Consider the following 22,699-nt stretch of genomic DNA (forward strand, 5'->3'; position numbering starts at 1 on the left):
AGCAATAGACAGGAAAGGGTGGAGAGAGGGGCAAGACATGCAGCAAATGGCTGCAGGTCGGACTTGAACCCTGAGCCGCTGCATATGGGCGCCCGCTCTACCAGGTGAGCAACCCAGGTGCCCCAAATGATCCTTTCTAATAAGTAACCAATGTTTATGGAGTACATTTAAAAAAACTGCATTTTCCTTTTTCACATTAAAAAGGTCCCATAGCATGAAAATTTCACTTTATGAATTTTTTAACATTATGAGGTCATAAGGAGCCAGGTTAACTCACCTTTCTCTGCTTTGCCCACCCAGAGAATTTGGCCCACCCATGAGAGAGAGAGAGACATCATGGCTTTCAAACGAGCAAAGTGGCAGTTGGTCAAGGCCCCCCCTCCTCCTCAATAGCTACAGACACAGACATCGCACATACTAAGGAAAGCTCATTGTGGGACTGGCTCTAGTGTCTGTAATTCTGCAGCAAGGCTGAATTTCAGGAAAGAGACTTCTGATACAGTATTAGGGGACCACTAAGGCCTATATAAAAGCATCCAAAGAGCAGTCATGGGACCTTTAAGATTTTTAAACAAGTGCCCTTAAGTCTGCAGATGTCAGAGAAGAGCACTTTCACTTGTGTTGGACAGATTTAACATTGATCTCACAGACATCAAGGTTTGGAAAGGGTTTTATTTTCACAATAAAACTTAATTAAAGAATTTAACATAAATCAAAAGGTGGCTCAACAAAAACAAAAGACAAAAGTGACTAGAAAGATTTGTCAAAGCTGTACTAAAGAACCGTGATAAAAAAAAATGTGTTGACAGACTCTAGTGGGTCAGCAGAGAGATAAAACTAGCAAAAGCAAAAAGCCTTAAAGAAAGAAATGTTTATGTAAAGTAATATGGTTTCTTCACATTGACGCCATATTCAGTGAGGGCAGGAGTCAGGTCCTCCATTGTCAGAGTGTACTTCTTATCCTGTATATAAATAAGAAGAAAAAAAAAATACATTAATTATCTAGAACAACATGATCAGAGCACATACAAACTACACAGACATGTATAAAGTACTAGAGACCCAGACTTGAGTAAAAGTACAAGTGCTCTTTCAAAAAAAGTGACTTTAGTAGAAGTTGAAGTGCTCATTAAAAGGGTCAGTGTGTAACGTGTTTAGTTGTTATAAAAATCTGTGTTGCCCGTTCACAAACTTGTCCTTTTTCATGAATATTTACCACCACCATCAATTCCAAGTATTCCTTTTTGCTTGAAATTTTACATTTGCATCAACTGGGGTAGACCATAGACAGTATATAATGGACCAATAGACCCCGTTGCTCTGGACGGAGACAAGTGAAGGCTATTAGAAGCACTTTTCCGGTGATGGCCAGCTTTACTGCGCAGCCTCCAACTGAGAGAATGTGACGTGAGCAACGTGTCTGAAAGTTGTAAGTCTTCTAGTAGCTGTGCCAAGAGAAATCTCAATCATTCCCAATCTTACAGATACGGAGACTGTAGGTGTATGTAAGGAGATAACATGGGCACAGGCTAATTATTGATCACTAACATGCTAGTTAACATTAGTAATTAAACCTAAACATCTCATGTAAGTCGAAACTCCCTGCGAGCTTCTCCTGTATTATACGGTAATTCCTCTACTATGCGACAGTAAGTCACTTGGTTATGACACAATCGTTAGCCTATTTTTACAAAAACGTTTGCTACGGAGCCATAACGTGAGGTACAAGGTAATGGAGCCTTTTATACATTGTCGTGTTTCTTTGGAACTAAACAACGGACAAATAGAGTCTTTAAACGCTTCAGATGTAAAGTTATTTGAAGTCAAGTGACGTAAAAAAAAATGGCGGTCAGCGGAATGCTAACAGGAGGTGATGGCCAGTTAGCAACAAAATGGCGCCATGATGGCTCGAGTTCTGAAGCGAAGCTTACCCCCTTGTTTTGTCCACCGAAGTTGATTTACGAGTTGTTTTCCGGAGTTACGAACCGGAAGTTGCAAAAAGAACGCCACCGAGGTCGTATATACGACTCGTCATGTCGTCTGAACTCAGAAGACCCCGAGTTAACTTTCAAAGATGGCTACGTCGTGCATCACACGTAGTAAACATTGTGGTTTTCTACAATTTTAAGCACTTTTGTCTTTGTTGTAACCAAATGAAGAAGTCGTACACATAGCACTGTATACTGCTACCTATAGGCATGTCGCTACAGTCTTATTAGGAGTTAAATACCGCCTAATTAGTTACTTTGTAGCTTGTGCAGCTGAAATTGGCTAGAGACGCTCGGTTGCTATATGACAACAACGGCTTTAAACCGAGTCTTGAGCAGAAAGCAGAGAGTAGCCCAACGTTAACGTTAATCAAAACGTAATTTTCATGTATCAAACTGTGAAATATATTTGTGTAATATGTCAATAACTGGGTGAATATAATCCTAAATGTTACTAAAAATGTTACAAAAATCCATCTTTTCTCCGACTCTTATTGTGTTACTCATTGTGTGACAAAAAGAACACAACAACCATAGACAGTATATAATGGACCAATAGACCCCGTTGCTCTGGACGGAGACCAGTGAAGGCTATTAAAAGCACTTTTCCGGTGATCTCTTGCTTTACTGCGCAGCCTCCAACTGACAGAGACAACGTAAATGTGACGTCAGCAACGTGTCTGAAAGTTGTAAGTCTTCTGTTAGCTGTGACAAGAGAAATCTCAATCATTTCCAATCTTACAGAGACGGAGAGCGTAGGTATATGTAAGGAGACAACATAAGCACAGGCTAATTATTGCTAATCACTAGTCACTTGGTTGTGACACAATCGTTAGCTTATTTTTACAAAAGCGTCTGCTACAGAGCTATAACGTGAGGTACAAGGTAATGGAGCCTTTTATACATTGTCGTGTTTCTTTAGAAATAAACAATGGACAAATAGAGTCTTTAAACGCTTCAGATGTAAAGTTATTCGCAGTCAAGTGACGTAAAAAAAAAAATGGCGGTCAGTGTAATGCTAACAAGAGGTGATCGCTTTGTAGCAACAAAATGGCGCCATCCGAGGTTCGCGTTCTGAAGCGAAGCTTACCACTTGGCAACAACCCATGGTTACTCGTTTTCCGACATGGATGTAACGTCACACTCAAGCTACTAGTCGTGATTACAAGACAAAAAGAACGCACCATAACTTTCCGTCACATACACACGTTGCCCACATGACCACCTGTCTTAAAGGGGAAGGGTCGTCTGTAACAATCATGTAAAAGGAGAACGGTGAAAGTTTACTTTTCTATCAAGCAGTAAAAAAGTTTATCATTACATCTACATCGCAACGTCCTACGATGTGCGCACATGGCGATGTAGACGATCTAACAAAATAAAGTGCAGCCCTTGTAACGATGCAGCACATAAAAAAATGTATCGGAGTAAAAGTATTAAACTCATCGAAAATATGTACTGAAGTAAAAGGAAAAAAAAATAATACTCCAGTAGAGTACAGATACAGCCTTTTAGTACTTAAGTACAGTAGTGTAGTAGTTCTACTTTGTTACTATACAGTGGGGGAAATAAGTATTTGACCCCTTGCTGATTTTGCAGGTTTGCCCACTTACAAAGAATGCAAAAATCTACAATTTTAATCATATGTACATTCTAACAGTGAAAGACAGAATCCCAAAGAAAATTCCAGAAAAATCACATCATATGAATTTATTAAAATTGATAACCATCTGATGAGGAAAAACAAGTATTTGACCCCCTGGACAAACAGCATGTTAATATTTTGTAGAAAAGCCATTATTGGCCAGCACAGATGTCAAACGGTTTTTATAGGTGGTGACAAGGTTTGTGCACATTTCGGCAGGGATGTTGGCCCCTCCTCCCTGCAGACAGCCTCCAAATCATTCAGGTTCGAAGTTGTCGCCTGGCAACTCGAATTTTAAACTCCCTCCAAAGATTTTCAATCGGATTCAGGTCTGGAGACTGGCTAGGCCACTCCAGAACCTTGATGTGCTTCTTCTCCAGCCACTCTTTTGTTGCTTTGGCGGTGTGCTTAGGGTCGTTGTCGTGCTGAAACACCCATCCTCGACCCATCTTCAGCTCTCTCACTGAGGGAAGGAGATGTCGGTCCAGAATTCCACGATACATGGCCCCGTCCATCCTCCCCTCAATACGATGGAGTTGTCCCGTCCCCTTGGCTGAAAAGCACCCCCAAAGCATGATGTTGCCACCACCATGCTTGACGGTGGGGATGGTGTTCTTTGGGTTGTACTCGGTGTTCTTTGCCCTCCAAACAGGACGAGTTGAGGCCAAAAAGTTCTATTTTGGTCTCATCTGACCACATCACCTTCTTCCAGGCCTCTTCTGAGTCGTCCAGGTGGTGAATGGCGAACTTCATGCGGGCCTGTACATGTTTCTTCTTGAGCAGGGGGACCTTGCGTGCGCTGCAGGATTTCAATCCATGACGGCGTAGTGTGTTACCAACCGTTTCTTTTGTAACTGTGGTCCCAGCTGCCTTCAGTTGATTCATCAGTTCCCCCTTGTGGTTTTGGGATGATTCCTCACCGTTCGCATGATCAGGGACACCCCACGAGGCAAGATCTTGTGTGGAGGCCCAGACCGAGGGAGGTTGGCGGTGGTGTGGTGCTTCTTCCATTTCCTGATAACTGCACCGACAGTTGATCTTTTTCTCTCAAGTTGCTTTCCGATTCTCTTGTAGCCCATCCCAGCCTTGTGCAGATCAACAATCTTGTCCCTGATGTCCGTAGAAAGCTCTTTGGTCTTGCCCATGGTAGTGATGTTGGATGCTGGTTGTTTGGGTGTTGACAGGTGTCTTTTATACAGGTAACGAGGTGAGGCAGGTGTATTTGATGTAGATAATTGGTTCGGATTGGGGCTGTGTCTTAAAGAAAGACTAACTGGCTTGTAGGAGCCAGAATACTTGCTGTTTGTCCAGGGGGTCAAATACTTGTTTTTCCTCATCAGATGGTTATCAATTTTAATAAATTCATATGATGTGATTTTCTAGAATTTTCTTTGGGATTCTGTCTTTCACTATTAGAATGTACATATGATTACAATTGTAGATTTTTGCATTCTTTGTAAGTGGGCAAACCTGCAAAATCAGCAAGGGGTCAAATACTTATTTCCCCCACTGTACATCTCTGAAACTACATCTGTCACCATCTTCTAACACCCCTTTTTCTCCCCCTCACATACAGCAAGCAAAGTTTATTTATTTTAAGCACAGATTGTAAACTGTGTAAGAAGATTTATTTAGGCAGGTAAAAAGAAAATTACAATAATCCATACTTACGTGGGATTAAAAAAAAAAAAATGTATTAGCAACTCCATTTCATTAAAAGCTGTCAAATATTGTTTGGAAGCGTTACATTTAAAGCACATGTTAAAAATGAGAGAAACACTTACCTTTGTCTTACTTCTTGAGCTTCCTGAGGCAGTGCCCTTCATTTTACAGTACTGCAGCGCATCATTGGCAATGTCTGAGATAAACTTCTGAGAAGCAAGGGAAATCAGACGAATGCTAAAAGAAATGAAAAAGGAAATCCTTGTTGTAGTTTTTACATAGCCAGCATCTATGTATCTATCTGTCTGTTTGTCGGTCTATTATGGGGGGACATAATAGTAATTTAATTTTAAGTAATTTAAAAAGCTAAATAGAATGATAAACTGACTGCTTTTACATTCACACAATCATCAGTATTGGTCAGACACACTCACACTGAAGTCATTGTTGCACTTACATTCTTGGATCAGAAGCCTCAAAGCCAGCCCGGTTGAGGTAATAGCCTGTCACTGCATCAGGAATCTGAAGAAAAAATAAATTAGCAGACTTCAACTTTTGGTCAAGATTCACATAGCCTACTTTTACTGCACTACTGACACTTATTTGTAAAGAAAAAAATTGACATACAGTAAAAAAGTATTACTGTATATCTTTCATTCAGTTATGATCATCCAAATGAAATGTTTGCACCAAGGCAAATTATTCAGCAGTGCTGCTTTATGGCAATATTAGATTTAAATGATTTTTGCATCAATGGGATTGAGCTCATTGCTTTTAAGCCAAAAACAGACATACTGTACCCATATATATATTATTTTTATTATTATTATTTTTGATGGTGTTAGAATCTAAAATGGCTACACAGTCGTGTGTGTACAGGGAGTACAGCAGGGGACTCAAAACACTGCACGGGGGTGCCCCAGTGTTAAAGATGACATAGCTTCCTTACTTTTCCATGTGAGATAGGGTGGTGTGGAGGATGTGTGCTATGGTGTAATTTGTGGTCTTTCCGACAACGTGTCTCTATCTGTGAATGCAGCTTGAACAACATTACAACATGACAAAACTTGACTTACCGTGGGAGTGTACTCTTCCAGCTGCATAAGAAAATCTGCCAGTGGCATGGTGGAGAGGGCAGGCTTTACATCTCCATTGGTGATGCCACCAGGAACATAGACACCGTTGGAGACAGACGAGTCTGCTGATGGTGTCACCATGGCCGCTGAGGCTGAAGCTGTAATACAAGTGTTTTGTATGTATTTATTTTGAATTAAAGAAACAAAAGTGTACACCTTGTGCATTTCATAAATGAGAGTTTGCAGTTTGTACTTCTAGTATGTTGTTTAGCAGTACTGTATTGCCTAAAGGAAGGTTGCGCAAAGTCCAAACCCTGTTTGCAGTTTAGTGTTGCAAACAAACAACAAATCCAAGTCCACACATGATGATGCATGACGTACGTGCAAAGAATACTGTGACAGGCAAAACAATAATCCATCTTCAGTAGAAATAAACTAGTTATCCTATGTTGAACCAAGTGTTGAGCACCACAACATGCACAATAACATTAGTAAAAGTCACATAACGTTACCATTACTCGTGACCGAAGGGATGCTGCTGACGTTGGTTGTTGTATTATCATTTGCGATACAATTACTTGAAGTTGAAGACGTCGTTGATGACACTCCAGTTGTGACAGACTGATTAACGTTGTCAATATTCATGTTAACGTTAGCTAACGCGCTAACCTTGGCTAGCTAGGACAGAAAAAAGAAAAGTCAAAATATGCCCAAAAGCACGATCCCGTGCGAAACAGCTCCAAGACTAGTTCTCTGCAAAACACTGTGTTTTGAAGTACAGCTATTTTTGTAACTTTGAGGATATTTAAACCACAGAATCAGGCGCTAGCTAGCATCAGAAACGTTTGTAGCTACCTGGCAGCAGAAAGCTAACCTCACGCTGCGCTGCAGACTGATATATAATCGCGTCATGTGACCCATGTACGTGTGGCTCGGATCTGACGAAGGTAGCCGAAGATTCCCGAAGACCCTCTTAATGCTTAAAACACGTACTTCGTTTGGAGAGCGTTCAAGTCTATCTTGGTACAGAGGGATACATATACATGTCCCAGAGTGAATAACCTTATCTGTTAAAGATAAAGCATATTCTAAATGTATCTAGTGGCCCATTTCACACAAAAGTTAAAGAAACCAATAATAAGATAATTAATAAAATGAATCCAACAGCTGCGGGGGTGACCACTCTCTCCAGTATTTTGAATTTGTACTGCACTAACTATTTTAAACACTAGCTGTCAGTATTATATATTGCACCTTTAATAAAAGGTTTAAATTTGAAGTGGACCATTGTACATTCTGTAGTGAGAATTAAGAAACCTTAGAACACAATGTTTTTTATGTCCTTTGTCCCAAAGATTTTGGTGTGATATAAGAAATTGGTTATTACTGAAGATTAACAACATTCCAACATTTGATATCCCTCACATTCTCTTTTATGTGGATAATTTAAATACATATGGTTCTGACATTATAAATATTGTTTCACTTTTGGGTAATTATCATCTTCAGTGTAGCAAAGTGAGAAATAGTAAACCCTCATTTAACTGGTTTATAAATTACTTTTGTTCTATTCAATGACAAATATGCAGTTCAGCAGGATTGCAAAAAAGATAAGTTTAGATTTCTCTAATTTATTTTTGTACTGAACTTGGTCTCAAGTTTGGAACATAATGTCTTTGCTTCTTCTTTGAAAATGTTAATGTCTTGGTGTTTTTATTTTTGAGTTTATTTTTCAGATATTTCATTTAATTTGTACATAAAGCCCCCCCTCCCTCTACTTTTTTCATCTGTTTCCTTGTCTTCTTCAAGGCTGAATATTATATTCTCGTGTGTATTTGATTGAATGTACATCCTCTACAAGACATTGAATCCTTATGTAAGTTCTCCAATGTTCAATAAAAATAAAAAGTAATTTCCTTTGTCATTTTTTTGCATTATCTATAAAGTCTATATACTTTGGTTATGTCAGCAGCCATCTAGGAAATGTTATAGCTCACAGGTAATAGAGATTTGTAGCGTTACAAAAACCCATTTACGCGTTATCTGCTAACTGGTCATTGTGATAAGTGAACCTAAATTTGTTTAACACCTCTGTTATTATTAAACACGAGACAAAATAGGCCTACATAAGAAAAAGAACAACACTCTGAAGATGGAGCTAAAATGTTGCCTTCTGGTGCTGTCGGAAATTTGCCATAACATTGGCGCAACGTCCATTTTATTTCTATCATGCTTATCGTTTGCCTAAATATTTTTTTTTTTGGATAGCGAAGATCAGATTGTTTCAGAGGCTGGCTAATATATATTTGTATGTCTATGATCGCACCACCATGCGTTAATTTCATAGACGTTAATTTACATTACTGACTGACGACTAGTCCATATGTCATATGACTGCTGTAGCAAATGTGACATTGATGCAACCATAGACTGTAAGAGTCTTCAAACTCCAGCCGCGCACAGTACGTCCAGTTACCCAATATGGATGACTGATAATCTCCATATGAGTTCGGGCAATTATTCCCGTAACATGTTTCGATTTTCAAACAAGAAAAAAACAGTTTACGAGGGACAGTGAAGGGCCTCGTGCACAATGCACACTGTCGGGGGCGTTACGCCACTTTGTGAGTGCTTAGCGTTTGGCTTTTTGTTCGAAGAACGAACCACCCTGCTGCTGTCATAGGCTGCTGTCGAGTCAACCAAACGCTCACTGGACTCCGATGTAGACGTCTCGTGACTAAATTAGACCAACGCGGAAGACACACACAAGGTTTCGACAGCTGTATGACTGTAAAAGTAATAATTGTATGGGACAAAACAGGTACTGAGCCAAACAGCCATGTCATAAACTGATCAATATTCATTACCAGAAACAATGTTTTTGATGAGCTACCGGTAACTATCTACTTTCATATAATATGTTAGTTAGCGCATTTTGAAGGATACATATGTGTTTAAATTGTTAATGTAGTCCACCTTCAAATGATGGCTAATTAACTAAATGTAGTGAATAATAACCCATGGATACATTACACGAAGTATGATATATCCCCGACAGGCACTGTAGACTGTATCAACCTATGGCTGATGATTGACTCGTGTTTATTACCTTAAGGCATTATGCTGGTGCGTCTACAAGCTTTGGTTTTGTGTTCAAGTTTACAGGGTGCCAGAATGACTTCCCCTGTCCGTGTCGTCGTGGTGGGAGCTGGCAGTCGAGGGGAGATCTACTCCCAGTATGCATCTGTCCACCCTGATCGCGTTAAGGTCAGGAGAGGTTGCCCAGCAACAAGGAGGCGATTAAGTAGTTGTGGATTGTGTTCTTATTTGACTGAATTGATAAAAACTATCCTGGCACCTTAAAATCTCTGTGAACCAAATTAGGAGATCATTCATTGACAAGAAAGAAACATGTAAAGTATAATAGAAACGTTTATGTCACGATACAAGTAGATAATCAAATCCATGTTTTCTGTAAAAATATATTTTCATTTTGATCATAATGGTTTAAAAAAAACAAAATACATGACTTTTACCCTTATTTTTCCTTGCTGTATTTCTACATACCTTTTTTTTTCCCCACCACTGTCCCGGTATTAAGTTGTAATGTTTAACAGAGCACTTGTCCATTTCATTAACTCAACTTCACCATTTCAGGTTGTTGGAGTAGCTGATCCAAGGAAATTTGCTCGCACTAAACTTCAACAGCAACACAAAATTGTAGATGAAAACATATTTGAAGGTAAGCACTTCAACAACACAAAATAGTAGATGAAAACATATGAAACCATAAAGAAAAAAATGCAGTGAATTGTTTATATCTGTCTTGTACTAAATTATTGAATGCTTTTTTTTTAAACTAGACTGGCACAGTATAGTTGAAAGAGAGAGGTTTGCAGATGCAGTGCTAATTTGTACTCCAGACCGCCTTCATAAGGTAAACATACATATTCTAAATATATATATGTGTAACTCTTTTAAAAAATAAAAAGAAGTTTTAAACTAGTTTGTGTTCCCTAGGAACCTGCGGTGGCCTTCGCAAAGAAGGGCTACCACATTCTGCTGGAGAAACCAATGGCAGTGAGTGTTTAGTAAATAAACATAAACCATCTTAACATAGAGCATAACTTTAATCTTCATTTGGCTGTTAATGATCCTACATATTGATTTTTATTTTAAAAATATCCTTTCATTTCAGATTATTGTATATTTATTTCAAGCATATTGCAAACTTCAGAAAAAAAAAATATTTTGTGTCAGAATCGGAAATCTGAAAACATTTTCTCTCACTTTTCCTTTCTATGATTGCATTTGTGTGACACTCATGCCTGCCTTGCACACCAATGTGTTCACATGACTCCAGACAACTGCTGAAGACTGCACGGCGATTGTGGAGGCTTGCACTCAGAGTGGCGTGATGCTATCAGTGGGTCATGTTCTTCGGTATGATCCCGTCATCCACAAGATAAAGGTGAACATTTTCTGTCACACTTTCTGTGAAAACACAGTTTTGACACTTAGATGTAAAATGTGGTACCTTTTAAAAAAAAAAAAAAAAAAAAAAATGAACCTGTAATTTGAGTTTTAATAAGATGTAGTGAAGTAAGGTGCAGCATATTTTGGTTGTTTCAATTACAGAACATAAACTATTTCTCACACTGAGGACAAGTGGTGAAGAAAATCACAAAATCCAAATTTGGGTTCTACCTTGATTTGTTTTTCCTTCTAGGAGCTGATAGATGCTGGAGTCATAGGCGATGTGATGCACATTCAGCACTTTGAGCCGGTACGAATTTGAATAGAAGAGAAATAAAGACAAACATCCTCATGGCTCTTCATTAAACAGTAAAAGTATTTCTGCTTTTTTAAATTTTTTTTATTCAAGGCATACCTATTACAGATTAGACTTGTCAACCTCTTGTTCCAGGTTGGGTTTTACCACTTTGCTCACTCATTTGTTCGGGGGAACTGGAGGAATGAAGCAGAGAGCTCTTTTGCTCTTTTGGCTAAATCGTGCCACGACATCGACCTAATACATCACTGGGCTGGACCACGCAGGTAAACCATCAGGCAACCGGCAATGATCAACTCCAAGCTTATCTGATGTTCAGAAGTCAGGTGCAGTTAACACTTTTGTTAGTTTTCAGGTGGACAGGGTTGTTTTGTTTTTCCTAAGAATAATCATTAACTTTCCTGTTTTTACTTGACAGGTGTGTGAAAGTGTCATCATTTGGATCTGTCAGCCACTTCGGAAAAGAAAACAAGGTCTGTGGTCTCTTCACAGCCTAATCGCTATCGTAAAGGAAACTAGAAGGGCACTCGCAATGTTAACGAAAGTGAAAAACAATTTGTGTAGCCGCCCCGTAATTCGGATCCATTCCAAAATGTAATGAGTTGGCCCATGCAACACCCTTCCTCCACATTTTATGAAAATCGGGCCAGGAATTTTTGCCGTAATCCTGCTGACAAACAAACAGACCGAAAATATAACCACCTTGGCAGAGGTAACCAGTAGCCACTGCAGAAATAAACTATTTTTGTGACAGCAGATAATACACTTAAATCCCTTTCAACTTTGCAAGGTTGTGTGTTTGTGTCATTAAGATGTATTACATCCATGACAGTTCTCTGCATTATTGAAAACAGAAATGTCTATACTAAGCATGTATATGAAACTTGACTTTGTTCGTTATTTGTCAGCCAACAGGTGCTGGAAATCGCTGCCTGGATTGTTCAGTAGAAAAAAACTGTCCATATTCAGCATGCAAAATCTACCTGGATAGAGTGAAACAGGTTAACATTTCAACCAGTTATCTATTATACTTTACCATCTGTAAACATAATACTTTACTTGCTGTACATGATTTTATATTTACTGTATGTATGTATGTGTGTATGTATGTGCGCTAGGGTCACACTGGCTGGCCTGTATCAGTCATATGTCCGAGCTCGTTCCCAGACATCGAATCAGTAACTGAGGCCCTGAGGATTGGACCATATGGCCGCTGTGTCTACGAGTGTGACAATGATGTCTGCAGTAACCAGGTCAGAAAACACTATAACACACCTTAAGACATGGCTCTTAATCTCCATGGCTCAACATACTGTGCTATTCCACTGTAACCCATTAAGATTCATTGCTGCTGAAATAAAACTTCCATTTCTACTGATGTTTTCAGGCTGCTACTAATTCCCTAATGTCTCGTCCTGTTTACCTGTTCTGTTTGCCCAGGTTGTTAACATGGAGTTTGAAGGGGGTCTGACGGCAGCCTTTTCCATGGTGGCGTTCACCGAGGAGCTGTGCAAGCGAAAAACAACCATCTATGGCAGCAAGGTAGGAAGTGGAAGGAATGTGCATTGCAAAAAAGAAAAGGGAAAGAAATGCTAAAACTGAAGATACAAGAAATGCTACCAAGAAAGGAAGCCAGCAGGAAAAATATACAGCCACTGGCATATTCAGCTACTATCAAAAAAATCAAAGTAATTCTATCTAAAACAAAAAAAGTGTTACATACATTGTAGACAGAAAGGGGTGAGAAAATCAAATAGTAGTGTTCCTACTGTATCATGGTTTGACCGAACAAAATCCTATTGTGATATACTGTATGTTGCCTAGCTCTAACTCTGCTTCTGAGATGTATGCTTCAGTTAAATACAGCCTATATAATGAACTATGTCTTCACAGGGGGAGCTGTCATGTGACAGCCATGAGATACGCGTGTTTGACTTTCTGACCCAAAGATCCACAAAGCACACGGCACACAATGACGCCCCCAGGCAGTTTGGCATGAGTGGACACGGTGGAGCAGACTACCACCTTATGGATGCCTTTATTTCTGCTGTGGCAGTAAGTTCTTATAAATACTTTTATTTTGTCAATGTATAGTTTCCTGTTTCATTTTCCCCTTGGCCAACTCCAGAATAAACTAAATTGGTTGTTGAACAGCATTGATTTATTTGAATCTTTGCCTTATAATGACAGTTGACCTGTACTTGCAGTTGTTTGGCCGGATTAAGAAGAGATTAAGAATATTCCCTGTATTGAAACACTGACTGTGATGGTTGATTAGGTGTGTGTGACTGTGTGTGACTGTGTGTGTGTGTGTGTGTGTGTGTGTGTGTGTGTGTGTGTGTGTGTGTGTGTGTGTGTGTGTGTGTGTGTGTGTGTGTGTGTGTGTGTGTGTGTGTGTGTGTGTGTGTGTGTGTGTGTGTGTGTGTGTGTGTGTGTGTGTGTGTGTGTGTGTGTGTGTAGCAAAACGATCCATCCCTGATCCGTGCGGGTCCTAAGGAGACGCTGCTGAGCCATTTGCTGGTGTTTGAAGCTGAGCGTTCGCGACTGGAAAGCAGGGTGGTACACTGTGGTAACACTGGCCAGAGCGAGACACGACATGACATTAAACCAATCTCACCTTAAAAATCAAACACTATAATGAAATGGACAATGAAACTCCTCTTGCTTCTACTATCAACTGAACTGAGGGCAAAATTGTGTAATGAGGCTGATTGTTTAGTTCATATTGTTCAGGGAAGTGTGTGTATGTGTGTGTCTATAAAGTTAAAATTAAAGTAGTTAGTAATGTTTTTAGTAGTGTCCATGTAAAATATTATCATAATTTCTAGTAAAAACTGTGTAATTTAAATTGTCTTTGAATCATTGTTTGCTCTTAATGTCATCCCACACACAATATGAGTTTTCCCACCTGTGTCAGTGTGCAAAATATATTTCAGGATATTTATGAATGCTGACCAGTTTGTTGAGAGTTTATCTGTCACTCTGAGCAGCTTCTTAAAATGCTCAAGGGTTAAATATAAAAAAAAACTACAAATGAGCTATAGAGAGAATACATTAAATAACTTAAATACATTTATTGAATTACAACGGAATTAATTAAGTACCACTGGCTGTGAACAAATGCACATTAATATACAATATACATACTGTAAATATACCATTAGCTCTCACATTTTTTAAATCAAGCAGGTTATTCCTTGTTGAATTACTGACACATTGAAGCTTCACATGCCCATCTAAACATTTATAGAGCACAATAAAGCTTTTAGAAAATGGAAAAACTCAGCACAGACTTCTTTCCAGTGGCTCAGTGTGCAGTAGCTTATGGCAGCTCCAAGGAGCATCATCTACTGTAAACATCAGTTCAGTTCTGTCTTCTTTTTCCTCTCAATCTGAGGGATACATAATTAAAAAAATAAAACTTTGTACTTTGTAATGTCTGCCTGGGCATATAGTAAATCTCATGAAAGTAGCTGCAGTGGTTCCCAAACTGGGGGGGCGCCAGAGTTAGAACGGTTATATTTATTTAAATATAAATAAATAATGCATGGTTCGGCTGCACTGCTAGCAAAGCATGGACGAGTTTGTGAAAGGACTGCTGGGTAAACGTAAGGCAGACGATGAAGCTACACCAACACCACAACTACCAAAACAAAGGCAAGAAAACGGTACATATTTTTCAATAAATTTGAAGAAATTGAAAATCTTTTCAGTTATACTCACCTTGGTATTGACCAGTTTCAGGAGATCATGTCTACTCATTGGCTCCTTTGCAACCAGCAGCAGTGACTCCACCATGTCTGGGTCATCACTGAGGGATCACAGAGATTGCAAATTCACATGTGCAGTTTTTTCAAGTGTACAAGAGGTTGATTAATGAGTATGGTATTGCTTTTTTTCTATATCACTAATCTTTGAGTGTCATGTCTGATACCTGCATACTTGTCAAGATTTAAAAAAAAAAAACACCTACGCAGGTGTAGGGGTCGCAGAAGCAGTGGTGAAGTTTAGAGCTTGGGGGGTCATTCCCAGGAGCTGCCCAGCAATAGCACTGAGGCTGTCAATGTCCTGGAGGTGAGAAAGTATATCAATATGCTGTAGCAGCAACTGGCATTTTAAAAAGTTTCTAGGCTCCCATGTTCCATTTTTCTTTTCACAAATACGAGGTTGCTAAAAGACCCCGATGTTTTTTGGAATTTCAGAAAACCGCACCAGAGAGCACGGTAGTGTGAGGTTGTAGCTGGCTGACGGCTCTCAATACGCAGAGGCCAGAAGCTTCATCTAGTTCAGGGGTCACCAACACGGTGCCCGCGGGCACCAGGTAGCCCCAAAGGACCACATGAGTAGCCCTCAGGCCTGTTCTAAAAATGAAAATTGAATATCTGTTTCCCAACTTGTTAAGTCATTGTTGATAGTTATTGTGAGAAATCATTAACTTGATCAGTGTCTTCACATAGATGAGTATCATTAATCATTAATAATCATATATAACGAAAGGCAAACTGAGCATATTTGTTAGGCTATTTCAGAAGAGTGTGTCAAACTGGTAGCCCTTCATATGACTCAATACCCATGAAGTAGCTCTCAGTTTCAAAAAGGTTGGTGACCCCTGATCTAGTTTGTACTGGTTGTTGTGATAGTATCTCGACACTCTATACTGACAAGGCGTTTCATATCCACATACCCACTGGTCAAGGTTCTCCTGGAAGTGAAGGAAGGACTGCAGAGTGAGAAGCTCATTGACTCTGTTCTCCACCCTTCTCAGGTCCTCCACGATGTTTTCATCCTGGATTCCATCAGAGGAGCCCAGCTGGTTGCAGATCACAGAGCTGTCATAGCTGATCTGAAGCAATGATTTAACACCTATAACAAAAATAGTTGTGAGATATCAAAGAGTTACAATATTTCTACAAGACTGATAATATTACATTTATCTTCCACTAGTAGATGGAATTTGTATATACTTAATTATTTAAACAGGGACAAATCAAATTGCATGCCACTGCATGATCAATAATATTATGCAGTGGTGCCCTGTGTTGTACCTTCTTTGAGCCGATCTAGGAGCTTTTCAATAAACCCAACACGCTGTTGATAAACTGCCAGCTGTTGCTCGATTGCCTCTTGCTTGATGGAAACTTTCATCTGAAGAGCCTGATGCTGCTCCTGCTGCCGCTGCTCCTCAGCCGCAAAGATCTCTCTCTCATTGCAAAGCTTTCAGTTCGAGACATAATGGAAGACCAACCCACCAAAATTACATTTTCCTTCATCCTTTATCTCTTCCACTTTTCTCTCTCTCACACACACACACACTTTGATTTGATTAACGGTGCCCATTTAACAGAGTGGCGTAACACCACACAACACCAACCTGAGAGATCTGCTTTTGAATGGTCTCTGCTTCATTGTGCTGATAGTTGACAAATTTCAGGAAAGTGTAGTTCTGCTCCTCCACTAATGGAAATATATCACAACACATTTTGATTGCTGACTAAATGCACAACTTCCGTTGCCTCAGTAATTTTTTTTAATGGGGACTTACTTTGTATGAAGTTCCTGACTAGTTTGTCCAGGTCACTTTCCTCTGTCTCTGTGAGGATCTTTTTGATAGCATCCTCAAAATCTTCCGGTCCCAATTCCTTAGACTCCAATTGCTTGTGCTTCACTAAGGGGACAAATGTGAAACTTAAGTGAAACTCATACACCACAAGGTCCTTACTTTATCTATCATAACCAAAGGGCGAATCTTGCACAAGAGTTGCTGTATATAAGAAATGACGTACAGCCCTTTTTTGTGTGGAAAATTAGTCTTGGGTTACATAACTTCCCACAGGGACTTGTATTGATAAACGTCTCCTTATCCAGTTTATTACATACCGACTTACAGTATAGGCTAGTGGGAAGGCATCACAAATCTTGAGATACCCCTACCGGAGATAGAACAAAGCGTAACAATATTTTTTTTATTCTCCTCCTCAATGCATCAAGATCTTCACATTCTGTTTATTCACACCTGTAGAGTAACCCCTGCCCATTCTCACACCAGATTTAGGATAAATCAGAATTTGCATTATGAAATGATTTGAGTTCAGGTGTATCAGCTTCCCATTCGGCTTGGCTTTATTTTGCACTTCTTTTAAGTATGGGGTGTGTCACAATATTTGTCAGTTTAACCACTTTTGCAGTAAAATGTATATTTTTTTAAGAATCTAGTTCATATTGTGGCCAGGTTGGCTCAGTGGGTAGAGCAGGCGCACATATGCTGAGAGGTTTATGCCTCGACACAGAGGTTCGAATCTGACCTGTGATGATTTCCTGCCTGTCTTCCTCCTCTCTCACCTAGCTGTCCTGTCAAATTAAAGGTGGAAAAGTCCCAAAAAATAATAATAGAAAACTAAAGCACTTATGCACGAGTGAGGACCCCATAAAAGTGCTTTAGTTTTTAGAGATACACAACATTTGTCTTATTCTCTTAGGTCTCCCACATATGAACTAGATTCATTTTTTTACCTAAAGGCATGTATTTTTTAAAATGGCACATTGTTTTTAAAATGATTAGATACAGTACAATGCATAAACCGGTGCCAAAAAAGCTCAGCAAGACTGAAATCACATTAGCACATATAGTTAGGCTATAATGCAGTGATATTGTAATATAAAATATAAACAATTAATTGTACATGTGTGTACAAAAATGTGCGCTCTCAAAAGGATAAAAGTCAAGCAGTAACATCTTTTAAACACAAGGTGTCACTAGTTCATTTGATTAGATGTCAACACATTTGGATTGAAAAAAAACTGGCCTGCAGTGACAGTGGTCTGTTGTGTTAAACAGTCTGTGCTTCAGGACTAAAAACATCTCAAAATGCTGTGGAATATCAGAGCAATAATGATGAAGCTTATAATGACCTGTGGAAAAGGCTGGCAAGAACTGTCTACAACAAACAGGAGAAAGCATGACTGCTGCTACTTGCTGAGTAGCTTTGGCATAGCAGCCTTTGACATAGTGGCACACTTTAAGGGAACAGCAGGATGACTGAACTTTGCACACTCAGATTGCTGAACTAAAAAAAAAAATCAAATAATAATATCCTTTCAAATTTGTGACATAAGTGGTTCACAAGGAAAGGTGCCACAACTAATTTTGTGTTCAAAGCATGAGATTTATAGTCACCTTTTTTGTGGTCTGTGTCCTGGTTGTTGCGTGCAATAGCCTTAATGCCTAAGAAAACCTCAAATTTGCAGTAGTGAGACATTCCCCGTTTCAATTTGCTCCTCTCTTTGATGTACTGAGCCACATCTTTAGCATTCTGGTCCACCAGCATCCTCTGTCTTTCATGGCTCTTCACACTAGGTGTAGCCATAAACATACAACAAATTGGACAGTTACACATAGTGGACGTACTTAATCTTCATAAATCTAAGATGTTACCTAGGGGGAAAACATATTTGTAAAAACTAAGCAGACACATGCAAGTGTGCCTCAACTGTATAACGTTAGCAAATTGAGTCTGCTCTGATGCATTTTTTTTTTGTTATCACTTAATGATGTCCCTCTATTAGATATTAAGAAATGTACAATCTCAGTTAGCATGCTCAGCTGAATGAGCAACTGCTTCTTTGTAAGCATGTAATTCACTGTCAAAACAAATACATCTTCCTTGCTGTGCCTGATGAGTAAACATATGAATATGTACTCAAACCTAACGATTGTGCTGTAGAACGGTTTACCTGGCATTGAAGGCTTCAGTGCAATTCGTCATGAGGTTACAAATATCATTGCGAATCGCATGCAGCTCCTGAATGAGATAATACAGTTAACTGTCAACATTCTCTAAATATTACCCCTTTAATATCCCTTCACTCAACCAATCCCAAATCAAAACATCTCCACTATCAACTAGGGCTGTGCTCGATTGAAGAAATTCTTAGTTGACTAACACTCATTCAATTGTATCGACTAAGCGATTAGTTGATTTAATCGACGAATCTGTAAATCTGAGTTTCTCTAGTGTACTCATTTAGGATTCTAGTGGCCTGAGGGTAGAAGCTCCTCCTGAGCCTCTCAGTGCTGACCTGGTGTATCCGGTACCTTATTTCCAACCTCAACATGGAGAAAGGGCCGTTACCTGGGTGGTTTGCATATTTAATTACTCTCCTAGCCTTACTCTTGCAGAACCTGTTAATGTCCTTTAGGCAGGGAAGGGCACCATATATTATATGTTCAGCCTAACGAAACCACTCTTTGCAGGGCCACTCTGTTCTGTGCCGTTTCCATACCCGGCAGTGATGTTCCCTGTCAGGACGCTCTCAATGATGCAGGAAGAAATTCCTCAGTATGTGAGGGGATACCTGGAATTTCTTCAGGCGTCTTAGTAGGGTTGAAAAGGGGCGGAAATTTTCTGGTAAATTTCCATGGAAAGTTAAGCTGGGGAATTATGGAAACAATCCAATTTGGAAACTTTCATGGGAATTAATGGAAATGATGGGAATTAATAAGAAATTACGAGAATTAACTGGAAATGTTGGGTAATTCATACAAACTCCATCTTATACAAACATAAATATTAACATTTTCTTTTGTAATAACTGTCTTCAATCTGTCTTCAATCAGCTTAGTAGTAGCCCAAACCATTGACCTTTAGCTTAAAGTGATGGTTTGGAGTAATTTCACCCTAGGCTGCTTTGCACATTGACCTCGAGCCAAACAACCCCCCAGAAGCTTTTTTCCCTTGTTATAACATTGGTCAAGTTAGAGTTATCAGCTGGTTAGCTTAGTGCAGGCGCTAATGGATCCACGTTTATATCTTGTAAAGTACCCCACTTATAATGCCAGGAATGATACCAAACGTCTACAGTAGTACAAATAGTTTCTGTACAACAGAGCACAACATCTATGGCCGGAAAAGACTACTGGAGAAGAAGGGGTTGTTTGGCTCGAGGTCACGGTGCAAAGCAGCCTAGGGTGAAATTACTCCGAACCATCACTTTAACATATGAAGGTAGCTAGCATGCTGCCTTTGATTTACTATGGTTAAGGTTATATGCGTGCTAAGCTAACCATCAGCGCTGCCTATTGTTTCCAGCCTATCAAGAACAAGTGGGCTATACAATCAACACACATGGGTTAATAGCAATGGGTTATGTATCACCCCTCCCCCCCAAAAAAGAAAAAAAACTCCCGTATTTTAAAAACTAAATGTTGGCAAGTATGTTGTAGCCTATGACCTGTCATCTCTATAGTCTTGCTGACATTCATGAGTAGGTTTATTTAAGAACTCACTGATGTTAAGTGAATGTACCTTTTCCAGCCGAGTATGAACATGTAGAAACTGTTTCTTCTCAACCTGCAGTATCTTGAGTTCCTCCCTCAACTCGCTATTCCTGGTCATTGTCGTATTGAAGCATTTGCGGCCCTAGAATAGAAACATACCTGCATTTTTTTTGAGTTTACTAGTAGTAGTGAGAGTCTAACAAAAATTATAATAATACAAAAAATATTAATAATTTATGGTGAAGTGAATTATCTGTGTACCACTAACCCTGTGCAGTTTGTTTTCTATTAAGCAGGTGGTTTTTAGTAAATTGCTCTTATCAGATTTCATACTGTGATGTGTAGTTCCCCCACCAGTCTTCTGTCCTTCCAACTTCCTCTCCCATATTAAAATCTGAAAACAAAAGCACACAAGTAGGGTCAACTGTGTTAAGAAAAGCAAGATAAATTCACTGTACTGTATTCTGTGAATGTTCTATGGGAAAACACACTTCACCTGATCTTTCAAAGATTCCACTTTGCCTTTTTCTGCTTCCAACTCTTCATCTATTCCGTCTCCACAGACCAACTTGGCAGTAAGGTCTTGAACAACACTAGTATCAGTCCAACGACTGGAAGAACTCTGAGAGGCTCTGAGACTGAGTAAAAGCTCTTCACGTTCATGCTGGAGCCTCTGGATCTCCCGTCTGATTACACAGATACACAAACACATAAATACACACAATGTTTGGACAAAACATGAAAACATAGAACAGATGCCTTTAAAAGTCACATAAGTCTAATTATTTTGAGTATTAGCTGTTGTTTTTACTCCCTACTCTTACTACCTAGGATCTACAAGGCATCCTAGACTGGCATAGTTTGCTAAAAAAAGATTCTTCCGATTTGGTTTTCAATCTGGCCAAGAATTTAGTATATGCCTTCCCCTTCAATCTAATCTGTAGTTCTGATTAACTGTTTATTCAATGACTAAAAACACACTGAATTAAAAAATTATGGTATTTAGCATGACCCTGGAGCTGACAAGAATTGGTAGATAAAGGAGGCCACTTACTTGTCTCTGAAGATGATGCTTTGGGTTTTCTCAGTGTATGCCCGCTTGGCTGCCTCTGATCTACGATGATGCAGCTGCAGTTTGTGCAGTTCGGTTTCAGCTGCATTAAAAAAAAAATTTCCCATCTCAAAACTAACGTTAACGTTACTTTTTAATCAATTATAGAAAGGAGGCATTTTCTATTATTGGTGTGAGAGATACCTAACAGTTGACTAGTCATATTTTTGTAAATTAAGCAAATTATTAATATGTGAAACATAGCACAACATAGTAACATGTTTGTATCACAAAAAGTTAGCTAGAAACTAGCTAGTCAGCTAGTTACGTGTGTTACTGGTTCGGACTGTAGCGTTAGTTAGCAAGCGAGTGTCCTTGTGTCACAAAGTCACAAGATGTAGCTAGCTAGCTAAATAAATAGCGGCAATTAACAGTTACTTACAAAAATCCACAAATAATTGACTTCTGACAGCAGATGATCGACGACTCATATTGAATTACGTTATGATCCGCCTTGAGTCTGGTGATAACAACGCTTATCGCTATCTAAGCTACCAGATTGTTAACTTCTTGAACATCGATGTTCAAGAACGATCGTGACAGTTAACATTAGCTAGCTAGCTACAAAGTGAAATTTACAATGACGTTAGCGTAACTAAATTGTAACTAACGTTAGCCTAGCTAACCATTGGTTGTTAGCCAAGAATAAGAAAGCTGCATTAACGTTAGTGTTAAATGGTAAGCGATAAGAAACTAGCGTCAGCTAATGTTAGTTCTAGTCAACATTAGCCAAATTGAGATAACGTTAGCTAGCAATCGTTAATATATATTAACTAACCGAATTAGCATTATTTAATTAGCTAGCTAGCTAGCTAGCTTAAGTGGTTTCGGTTAGTTAGCGATTTAGATAGAAATCAAGATGTATCAAGACATGCTTATTTGCCGTCTATGTTGGGCATATATCTATGTATGTTGGGTAGCTAGCTAGCTAGCTAAGTAAACTACCAACTTTAGCTAATTAGATTAACGTTAGCTAGGTCATGGGTGCAGCTAACAACAAGTAACGTAGCTAGATCCGACCAGGCAATCTGATTGGTCAACTAGACATTTAAAACACGCTTGTCAACGTTGTAAATTTGAATCAAAAAAAGTTTTAGATTCAGTTTTATATAGCTATGTTTGTAGTCATGAAAATAAATCATGTACCACAA

At 39.1% G+C, this 22,699-nt stretch overlaps 3 protein-coding genes across 6 annotated transcripts; 1 reads left to right on the top strand and 2 right to left on the bottom strand.

Moving 5' to 3' along the window:
* Positions 1-652: 652 nt before the first annotated feature.
* taf10 (TAF10 RNA polymerase II, TATA box binding protein (TBP)-associated factor) lies at positions 653-7,308 on the bottom strand. The gene is made up of 5 exons (XM_028583007.1): positions 6,884-7,308; positions 6,372-6,529; positions 5,753-5,817; positions 5,418-5,532; positions 653-962 (listed from the first exon to the last, which is right to left on the bottom strand). The coding sequence occupies exons 1-5, from the start codon at positions 7,014-7,016 to the stop codon at positions 873-875; spliced, it is 561 nt and encodes a 186-aa protein (XP_028438808.1). The 5' UTR covers positions 7,017-7,308; the 3' UTR covers positions 653-872.
* A 1,684-nt stretch (positions 7,309-8,992) lies between these two features.
* zgc:154075 (putative oxidoreductase YteT) lies at positions 8,993-14,011 on the top strand. Of its 3 annotated transcripts, none has more exons than XM_028583006.1 (14): positions 8,993-9,192; positions 9,530-9,638; positions 10,029-10,113; positions 10,235-10,308; positions 10,392-10,451; positions 10,735-10,842; positions 11,101-11,157; positions 11,299-11,429; positions 11,582-11,636; positions 12,072-12,164; positions 12,282-12,416; positions 12,604-12,705; positions 13,057-13,218; positions 13,624-14,011. In XM_028583006.1, exons 1-14 carry the CDS (start codon positions 9,179-9,181, stop codon positions 13,783-13,785), a joined length of 1,347 nt encoding a protein of 448 aa, XP_028438807.1. In that variant the 5' UTR covers positions 8,993-9,178; the 3' UTR covers positions 13,786-14,011. The 3 variants fall into 3 exon arrangements, with proteins under 3 accessions (XP_028438807.1, XP_028438806.1, XP_028438805.1); XM_028583005.1 differs by having other exon boundaries at positions 9,177-9,266; XM_028583004.1 differs by lacking the exon at positions 8,993-9,192 and having other exon boundaries at positions 9,282-9,638.
* Positions 14,012-14,222: 211 nt separating this feature from the next.
* LOC114558778 (coiled-coil domain-containing protein 114) lies at positions 14,223-22,602 on the bottom strand. Of its 2 annotated transcripts, XM_028583002.1 has the most exons (14): positions 21,931-22,601; positions 21,492-21,591; positions 20,934-21,123; positions 20,706-20,831; positions 20,466-20,579; positions 18,895-18,962; positions 18,338-18,513; positions 16,706-16,828; positions 16,535-16,617; positions 16,209-16,377; positions 15,848-16,026; positions 15,137-15,231; positions 14,887-14,974; positions 14,223-14,555 (listed from the first exon to the last, which is right to left on the bottom strand). In XM_028583002.1, exons 1-14 carry the CDS (start codon positions 21,977-21,979, stop codon positions 14,523-14,525), a joined length of 1,593 nt encoding a protein of 530 aa, XP_028438803.1. In that variant the 5' UTR covers positions 21,980-22,601; the 3' UTR covers positions 14,223-14,522. The 2 variants fall into 2 exon arrangements, with proteins under 2 accessions (XP_028438803.1, XP_028438804.1); XM_028583003.1 differs by lacking the exon at positions 14,223-14,555 and having other exon boundaries at positions 15,098-15,231; positions 21,931-22,602.
* Between the last annotated feature and the right edge of the window lie 97 nt (positions 22,603-22,699).

The sequence above is a fragment of the Perca flavescens genome, chromosome 7, assembly GCF_004354835.1.
Source record: "Perca flavescens isolate YP-PL-M2 chromosome 7, PFLA_1.0, whole genome shotgun sequence".
Taxonomy (NCBI): domain Eukaryota; kingdom Metazoa; phylum Chordata; class Actinopteri; order Perciformes; family Percidae; genus Perca; species Perca flavescens.

Excerpts from the sequence above, each read along its gene's own strand:
- taf10 (XM_028583007.1), bottom strand. The coding sequence starts at position 7,016 with ATGAATATTGACAACGTTAATCAGTCTGTCACAACTGGAGTGTCATCA. Across the intron at positions 6,530-6,883 it reads CCCTTCGGTCACGAGTAATG|CTTCAGCCTCAGCGGCCATG; the intron begins GTAACGTTATGT and ends CTTGTATTACAG. Across the intron at positions 5,818-6,371 it reads TGGAAGAGTACACTCCCACG|ATTCCTGATGCAGTGACAGG; the intron begins GTAAGTCAAGTT and ends TTTTTTCTTCAG.
- zgc:154075 (XM_028583004.1), top strand. The coding sequence starts at position 9,492 with ATGCTGGTGCGTCTACAAGCTTTGGTTTTGTGTTCAAGTTTACAGGGT. Across the intron at positions 11,158-11,298 it reads ACATTCAGCACTTTGAGCCG|GTTGGGTTTTACCACTTTGC; the intron begins GTACGAATTTGA and ends CTCTTGTTCCAG. Across the intron at positions 12,417-12,603 it reads ATGATGTCTGCAGTAACCAG|GTTGTTAACATGGAGTTTGA; the intron begins GTCAGAAAACAC and ends CTGTTTGCCCAG.
- LOC114558778 (XM_028583002.1), bottom strand. The coding sequence starts at position 21,979 with ATGAGTCGTCGATCATCTGCTGTCAGAAGTCAATTATTTGTGGATTTT. Across the intron at positions 21,124-21,491 it reads AGCATCATCTTCAGAGACAA|ACGGGAGATCCAGAGGCTCC; the intron begins GTAAGTGGCCTC and ends CTGTGTAATCAG. Across the intron at positions 20,832-20,933 it reads TGGAATCTTTGAAAGATCAG|ATTTTAATATGGGAGAGGAA; the intron begins GTGAAGTGTGTT and ends TTTTGTTTTCAG.